An 8545-nucleotide genomic window follows, 5' to 3' on the forward strand; every position below is an offset into this window, starting at 1 on the left:
AGGAGTGCAGCCTGCGGAATCATTAACAGGGACGGGACAGAGCGCGGGAGGGAGGATATGAACCCGGATCCCTGGGGCAGGTAGGTGTGGGCTGCAATGGTTAGAGCAGGGAGGGTGGGAGCCAGGACTCCTGGGTTCTCTCCCTGGCTCTGGGAGGGAAGTGGGGGCTAGTGGTTAGAGCAGGGGAGGTCTGGGAGCCAGGACTCCTGGGTTCTCTCCCCAGCTCTGGGAGGGGAATGGGGGCTAGTGGTTAGAGCAGGGGTGGGGTTGGGAGCCAGGACTCCTGGGTTCTCTCCCCGGCTCTGGGAGGGGAATGGGGGCTAGTGGTTAGAGCAGGGGTGGGGTTGGGAGCCAGGAGTCCTGGGTTCTTTCCCTGGCTCTGATAGGGGAATTGGGGGCCTGGGCTCCATTATGGCTCTTTCCCGGTTTCTCAATTTTATGAGATTAACCCCTGGCAGGTCCAGTTCTGTTTGTTTGCAGGAAGCGATGCCCTGGTGATTAGCTTGTTCCTTCTTGGGAGCCTGGGGAGGGAAGGGGAGAGTCTATGATAGAACCCAGGCGTCCTGGCTCCCAGCCCCTCAGTTCAAACCACCAGACCCCATTTCCCTCTCAGAGCTGGGGAGAGAACCCAGGCTTCCTGGTTCCCAGCCCCCTCCACCCCCCCCCCCCGGCTCTAGCCATTGCACCTCACCCTCTGTCCAGTCCTGAGACCTATAACTAATAAAATGGAGGTGGGGAACCGAAAACCCACCCCTTGAACCTAATCTTATTGTGCCTTCTGCTGCGGCACCCTGCCGTGAACAGGGCGGTGGGGTGTGTCTCACTTCCCCAGAGCTGGGATCCTGCGCTGAGGCCTTGTCTCCCTCCCTCTAGGGCCTTCGAGCGGCAGAGCCCCCCAGGGCAGGAACCCAATTGCTGAGGGCTGGGTCTCAGGGGCACTCGCAGCCGCCGATCGGCCCAGGAGAGGTCCGTGCCAGCTGCCAGCCCGACAGAGGCACCCGTCTGCTTTAGACACTCTTCACTGTGGTATCTGGGGAAACTGAGGCACAGAGAGACCAAGGCCATAGTGCAGCAGGACCTTGAACTCAGGTCTCCCCAGTCTGCAGCTGCACCTCTGACCCATAGCCGAGCCTGCCTTCTGCTCCCCAGGCCAGACGGGGGTGGGATCCAGCTTTGAGGTGCCCCAGGACGGAGACACCCCCTGGTGTGGGGGTGTTTCCCTACAGATGTTGCTACCTCCTAGGACCGCACCGCCGGAGGTGCAGGGTGCTGAGTGTGGGGGCTTGCAGAGAACCAAATGGGGATTAGGCACCATGCTTTGGACAGGGGACAGGAAGGACAGACAACTGTGAGCTTTGTATCTGGGCAGCGCCCGGCGCGGAGAGAGAGAGAGAAAGGACCGACCGTCTGACCAGGTGGGCAGGGAGGTTGGCAGAGAGCAGAGTGTGTTGGGGAGGTGTCTGTGTCTGTGTGTGTGTGTGGGGTGCCCCCCAGCCCCACTTGTCACGGGGCCCATGGCGGCCTCCCAGCTGGACTGCCTGGAGGACGCCCCCGCAGGGAACCCAGTGAATGAATCCAGCCCCGAATTCTTCTACTCGGAGGGGCAGCGGTTGGCTGTGGAGGCCCTGCTGGCCGGAGGGCAGTCGGCCTACGCGCAGCGCCTGGCGCAGGACCGGCTGCGCCCCTTCCTGTCCGATGACGAGCTCCGGCACCTGGCCGAGGGGGCCCGGGACATCCCCGAGCCGGCAGGGGAGCAGGACGGGGATGCCGACGAGCTCAGCCTCAGCTACTGGCCCGGCTGCTCGGACGAGCCCATCCCTGAACTGGAGCTGGGCTGGCCCCTGGATGGGAACTGGAAGGGCACCACCTGCGTGGAGGTCTACACCCACCCGCCGGGGGACGGGGCCCCCAAGGTCAAGGAGCTGGTGCGCAGGAAAATTCAGCAGGCTGCCAAGGTAACGGGGAGCCAGGACGCCTGGGTTCTTTCCCCGGCTCTGGGAGGGGAGTGGGGTCTAGTGGTTGGAGCCCAGGTGCTGGGGGCTAGGACGCCTGGGTTCTCTCCCCGGCTCTGGGAGGGGAGTGGTGTTAGACCTCTTGGTGGGAGTCCCAGGGGAATGATACCGAGGGCTGGGAGCCTAACGTACCCTGCTCAGTCTCCCGCCCCCGAGCCGGCCAGTCTCTGCCCTGGGGCCGGGTGGGAGTTGGTGCCCCCTGGAGGCCATGTGCGTAGCTCTTTGTGGGGTGTTCCCCAGGTGGTTGCCGTAGTGATGGACGTCTTCACGGACCCCGATATCCTGCTGGATCTGCACGAGGCCGGCATGCAGCGCGGGGTCCCTGTGTACCTGATCCTGGGGGAGCAGCACCTGGCCGCCTTCCTCAGCATGGCCGAGGGGGCCTGCCTCAATGTGTACTATATGGAGGTGAGGCCTGGCTCCTGCAGCCCAGCGCCCCCTAGTGCTGCACTGGGGCAGCGGGAAGAGCCCTGACTGCTAGGGCAGAGCGCTCCCTGCTGCCCCCCGGGAGGGGTAGGGACTGCAAGGGAGAAAAGCGGGGGTGGGGGGGGGGGAAATCGGTGGCTGGGATCCAGAGATCTGGGGGGCGTTTGGCTACCTGCCCTGGGGGTGGGGATCCCACAAATGTTGCTGAGGCCCCAGCTCCTGATTTTGTGCCCCCTCCTCGCCCCACCCCCCCAGAACCTGCGGGTCCGGGTCATTGCGGGCTGCACCTTCTGGAGCCGAAAGCGCAAACAGGTCACTGGGACCCTGAAGGAGAAATTCCTGCTGATTGACGGGGACACAGTGATAACAGGGAGCTACAGGTGAGGTTGGGGGAGGGGTGGGGGGCATCAGGGATGAATGGGAGGGGAGAGCACCTCCGCCTGGGCCCCCCCCCGCTCCCTGCAGCACCAGGGGGTTTCCTTTAGCGTCTCCCATCTTGTCCCAGCCCAGAGGGGCCTTCTCCACTCCAGGTGAGGGGTCCCTGTACAACCAGACCCTGCTCCCCACCCCAGAGGGGCCGCATCTCTGTGTCTGCAATGGGGTGGGCGGTTGTGTGATGGGGATGGACCCGTTCCGGCTGGGCAGCGAGGCTAAGAATGTATTGAACTCAGTTCACGAGTGGTGAGAAAAGCTCTCGGTTTAAGCAGTGTGGGATGCATGGATCATACGGGGCAGTGTGGGTGCTGGTGGGGGTGTGTGTGAGATATGCCACCCCTTTGTGCTTTGCAGAAGGGAGAGCGCCCCCTGACAAGGGGTCAGCACCCGCATGCTGCAGAAGGAATCCTGCGGCAGAGTGTGGGGAAGGGACCAGACCCCCTAGATCCCGCAATGGGTTGGGGCTGAGATGGAGATAGAACCCAGGAGTCCTGGCTCCCAGCCCCCCTCCTCCAACCACTAGACCTCCTCCCCTCCCAGAGCCAGGGAGAGAACCCAGGAGTCCTGGCTCCCAGCCCCCCTCCTCCAACCACTAGACCTCCTCCCCTCCCAGAGCCAGGGAGAGAACCCAGGAGTCCTGGCTCCCAGCCCCCTCCACTCTAACCACTAGACTCTCTTTAGCTGATGACTCTATCACTCCTCTCTCTGGGCTCCAGACCTCATGGTGACATCACTCTCTGTGACATCATTCACTGTGACATCACCAGGCTCTGGCTGGAATGGGCCAATGAGAATCTTGCAGCCTTATTGTGAGGTCATCGCTGCTGGGCTACTCATTCTGGGCAGGGGGTCTCGGGGAAGCATTGAGCTCTCTGCAGTGGCCGCGGCCAGTAGCCCACAGCGACCCGGTTAGGGACAGGCACGTTCGGAGGGACTGGGAATCCGGACCCTCCAGCCAGACCCGCGTTCTGAACTCGCCGAGTCCTCGCGGCTCCCACCAGGTTCTGGAGTGACTGGAGCCGAGCAATTGGGATCCAGCTCGTTCCCTGGTTCTGACGTCCCTGGAGCCAGGAGATCCGGATCCAGACCCTGGTTCTGCCATTCCCAGAGCAGCCCGGATCCAGACTCCGGTTCTGAAGTCGCTGAGTCAGGAGGGCCGGGATCTGGTCGTGACGTCCCCAGCGTGGCCCGGATCCAGACTCCGGTTCTGCCCTCCCCGTCTGTGCGATCACCCCACTGCTCTCATGCTCCTCCTGCTGGCTCTGTCTCTCCTGTTGGCGCTGCCCAGCGCCAGCCCCAAGGAGTGCTTCTTCTGCGAGGTGACCTCCTCCCGCTACTGCCCCAGCACCCGGATGAGCTGCGCCCCGGACGAGGACTGCTTCGTGGGGCATGGTGCCGCCCTGGGGGTCTCCCTCATCCAGACCAAGGGCTGCACCCGGGCCATCCGCTGCGGCAAGGAGCACCCCGTCACCCACATGGGAGTGACCTACAGCCTGGTCACCCAGTGCTGCAAGGGCAGCCTGTGTAACGGGGCCGTCGCCCCCCCCCGAGGGCCCGGCCTGGGCCTGCAGCTGGTGCTGGGCACGGCCGTCCTGCTGGGGGCGCTGTGAGAGACTGGGGGGTGGGGTGGGGGAAGAGGCGTTGGAGGAATAAAGCCCTGGCACGGGGCGACGGCTGGTGTGGTTGTCTCGCGCCGAGCTGGGGCGGCGGGGGTCCAGGGTTGGGGTGGATCAAACAGGGCGGGGGGACAGGACAGCAGGAAGTGAGAACTGGGAATAGGACCCAGGCATCTGGGGGTGCATGCAGAGTCGCGGGGGATGGGAAGGGCAGCGGGGGGAATGGCAAACTGGGACTGGAACCCAGGCGTCCGGGGGTGAATGCAGAGTCATGGGGAGATGGGAAGGGGAGCGGGGGGAATGGCAAACTGGGAGTAGAACCCAGGCATCCAGGGATATACTTCCCCTCCCCCGTTTGCTGTGACCCCCCCACCCCATGTCACACCCGTGCCACATTGGCTCTTTGGGACAAGGACCGTCTTTGCGTTCGCACTACAGGAATCGGCCCCATGATCGGTGCCCACGAACCCCGGCGTCCGGGCCCAATCCCAGCTGGGCCTGTGGCCGTCCGCGTCCCTCAGTGCCTCCTGCCTCGGGGCGTAGGGACGAGGTGAGCGATTGCTGTGCCCCACCCCCAGAGGGGACGCGTGTCCGCGCTGGGCAGGGGGTCCCGATGTAACCAGCCCCCGGGCCCGCCCCAGAGGTGGTCGCCCCTGAGCACCGGGAGTCGGGTGCAGCGACGCCGCTGTTCACACTCCCCTGAGCAGACGCTCTCCTGTGGGGAAGGTGCCATTTGCCCCGGGGGGCAGGGTGCCCCCCATTTCCTAGCCTTTTATTTGCCTTGGGGATGTTTCCAATTGTGTTTGTTCAGAATGTTTAATTTTTCTTATTGTCTCCCCGTGTCCCCTGCACCCCACTTGCCCCTTCCCCATCCCCCTGCACCCCACTCACCCGGCCCCCACCCTGCTATCCTCTGGCCCCTCTCCCATCCCTCCTGCACCCTACTATCCCCCACTGGTCCCTCCTCCTGCACCCTGCTCCCCCCTATTCACCCCTGCACCCCCACTATCCCCCACTTGCCCCTCCCCCCACCCCCATGCACCCCACTCACCCTATCCTCTGGCCCCTCCCCCACCCATCCTGCACCCACTATCCCCTATTTGCCCCTGCACCCCACTATCCCCTCCCTCACCCCTCCTCCACCCCACTCTCCTCCCTTCCCTTGCACACCCTGCTATCTTCCTTCCCCTGCCCCACTCTCTCCTGCACCCCCCCATCCCTACACCACCCCGCAGCTTCACGTGGAGCGACGCCCGGCTGAGCCGCCAGCTGGTGACGCTGCTGACGGGCGAGATCGCCGGGGCCTTCGACCACGAGTTCCGGACCCTCTACGCCGCCTCCCGCCCGCTGGCGCCTGCCCGGGCCCCCCTGCTCGGCCCCCCGGCCCCGCCCCGGGACGGCCGCCCCAACGGGCAGCCTGCCCCCTACCGCAGCGAGCTGGGCGGGCTGCAGCTCTCCAAGGGCGCCCACCGGGTGGCCGAGCGCCGCTCCGTGGCCCCCCAGCCCGTGGCCAAGAGCCGGGCTGGGAAGTGGGAGCTGGTGCGGGCCACCCGGGCCATGGCCGGCGACGAGCACCCGGCCCTGCCCCGGCGCCTGGGCCCCGAGGGCCACAGCGCCCTGAGCGACGTGGACCAGGGTGGCCAGCCGGGCCGGCTGGCAGGCGCCGTGGGGCAGAGACCTAGCAAGTCCCTCTGGGACCTGAGCCGCCTCTCCCAGCTCTCCGGTTCCAGCGACGGCCTCGAGACGGGGGACGAGGCGAAGGTGAGCGGGCAGCGCCAGGCCAGGGGGAGGCCTGTGTATCCTGGGGCACAGGACTGGGGATTTGGGGGGTTCACTATATCTTGGGGGTCAGGGCTGGGGGTCAGGGGGCCCTGTGTATCCTGGGGGGCAGGGCTGGGGATTGGAGCCTCTGTATCCTGAGGTGCAGGACTTGGGACTAGGGGGGTTCACTGTATATCCTGGGGGGCAGGGCTTGGGATTAGGGGTTCCATCTGTATCCCAGGGGGCAGGGCTTAGGTTGTGGGGGTCCCTATGTATCCTGGGGGCAGGCCTGGGGATTAGGGGGGTCCTGTGTATCCCAGGGGAACAGGGTTTGGGGATTAGGGGGGTTTGTGTATCTCAGGGTGGGGACACGGTTGGGGCCCCTTTGTGTCCTAGGGTGGGGGCAGACCTGGGAGCCCAAGGCTGGAGATTGCCCCACCCCCCTTGCGTCCCAGGCAGGGCTGGGGGGTGGCATGATGCCCCCCCCGCATCTCCAGTCCCGGCTGCGCCCTGGGCCCTGCCTTAATGCAACATCTCCTCCGCCCTGGGTCAATATTGACCCAGGCGCCGCTCCCAGCTCTGCCCCATGGGGCCTTTGCCCTCCCTGGGCAAGCTGTGGGGCCGAGGGGGACCAGCGCCTGTCCCCCAGCCCCTGACACCCCCTTAATTCCCATCTGCATCTCTCCTGCTCCAGTGTCGTCTCCTCTCCCTTTCCTCCTTCCCTCCCTCCCCCCTGGCTTTTCTCCATCCTCTCTTCTCCTTTGCTGCCCCTGCCCAAGGACCTGCCATTGGGGGCTGGGGCGGGGGGGCATACGAGGGGGGAAGGCACTGCGGGATCCTGCCCCCTGCCCCGCCGTGCTGGGGGACCCTGGGGTGGGGTGGAGAAATGCTGGGGGGCAGGGTGTACCATGGCAGGGACCCACCAGAAAGATCTGGGGGGGGGATTCAGGGATGGAAGGTATACAGGGACCCACTGGGGGGGAAGATAAGGGTAAAGGCTTAGAGGGATTTGGGGGGCACTGGGGTGCAGATGGAGCTGCTGGAAGGGGCTGGGACATGGGCAGGAGTGCCCCAAGGGGGGCATAGCAGGGGGGAGAGGTTTGGGGGTCAGAGGGGCACTGGGGTGTTGCTGGGGCAGAGGGTGCTGGGCCAGGGGGACTGGGGTGCTCCCAGATAGCACTAACTCTCCCTTGGGGGGATGCCCCCCTATTCCTTCCCCCCCACAGGGCAAGCACAAGTGGGGCCTGCAGGACACACCAGCCCGGGCGCTGATGAGGCGGAGGGGCGCCCCCCCGGCCGGCGAGGAGCCCCGCCCTGCCCCCCTCTTTCTGTCGCCCGCCTACATGCCCCCACCGCAGGGCTTCCGGGCCTTGGGCCGGCTGCAGGGGCAGCTCTACCATGGGGCCTCGGCCCTGCCCCGGGTCTGGGGGGCCCCCCACGGCTACAGCAGGGAGCGTCGCTATTGACCGGGCAGCTACTGGTATCGGCCGGCCGGGGGGGGGCGCAGCTGAGAGAGACCCCCCCCCCCATCTCCCCAGGCTGCCCCCAACTGGGGTAGGCCCATCGGCTACCCTGGACCCAGCGCGGGAGCAGGAAGGAGTTACACGGGGGGGAGTCGGGGCCGGCCTATGGGCCGGACTGGAACCCCCTGCATGCGCCGGGCCCCGTTTTCAGCCCGGGGCTGAACCGGTGAGGCTGGGAAGTCCCTGGAATCAAGCCGGCACTGGGAGCCACGGTCCTGGAGTCATTGGGAGGAACGGGCGGGCCTGGAGGGGGCCAGGGCTCGCTGTTCTGCAGCCCTGCGGGCGGGCGAGTACGGATTATACGGGGACACGAAAGCGGGAGGTGGAGGTTGATTGGGGGCAGCTCAGCACCACACAGGGCATGCGCCCCCCGGCACAGCTGGTATGACAGTGTGTAGGGCGGGGGGGGGCACTGATTAAACTGGCATTACCTGGGAGTGCAGATTTCCTCCCCTGCCTCCGGGTGAACTGGGCTCAGCCCTAGCAGCTACGGGGGTGCTGGAGCGTTAATGGGCTCAGCTGGGACAGGGCTAGGGGAAGCCCCCGGGGCATTTCCAGGCACCACTGGGGGCTATACTGGGCTGTCCAGTGCTGCACCGGCAGGCTGGGAAGCAACGCTCTGAAGGAGCCAGAGCCCAAGCAACTAGGTCAAGAACTGGGTTTTAATGGGGTCTAGTGGTTGGGGCAGGGGAGTCTAGTGGTTAGAGCAGGGGGGACTGGGAAGCTGGGTTCTGTTGCCAGCTGGCACGCTGCTGAGGGATAATAATTATGT

The 8545-nt window shown here is 65.7% G+C and overlaps 2 protein-coding genes across 2 annotated transcripts; both read left to right on the forward strand.

The window, feature by feature from the left end:
• Positions 1-8545, forward strand: FAM83E (family with sequence similarity 83 member E). The gene is made up of 6 exons (XM_048832680.2): positions 1-80; positions 874-1955; positions 2253-2420; positions 2694-2818; positions 5725-6250; positions 7477-8545. Exons 2-6 carry the CDS (start codon positions 1515-1517, stop codon positions 7714-7716), a joined length of 1500 nt encoding a protein of 499 aa, XP_048688637.2. The 5' UTR covers positions 1-80; positions 874-1514; the 3' UTR covers positions 7717-8545.
• Positions 3618-4483, forward strand: LOC125628000 (sperm acrosome membrane-associated protein 4). Its single transcript, XM_048832674.2, has one exon. It carries the CDS (start codon positions 4118-4120, stop codon positions 4481-4483), a length of 366 nt encoding a protein of 121 aa, XP_048688631.2. The 5' UTR covers positions 3618-4117.

This window comes from Caretta caretta, chromosome 23, assembly GCF_965140235.1.
Source record: "Caretta caretta isolate rCarCar2 chromosome 23, rCarCar1.hap1, whole genome shotgun sequence".
Classification (NCBI taxonomy): Eukaryota; Metazoa; Chordata; order Testudines; family Cheloniidae; genus Caretta; species Caretta caretta.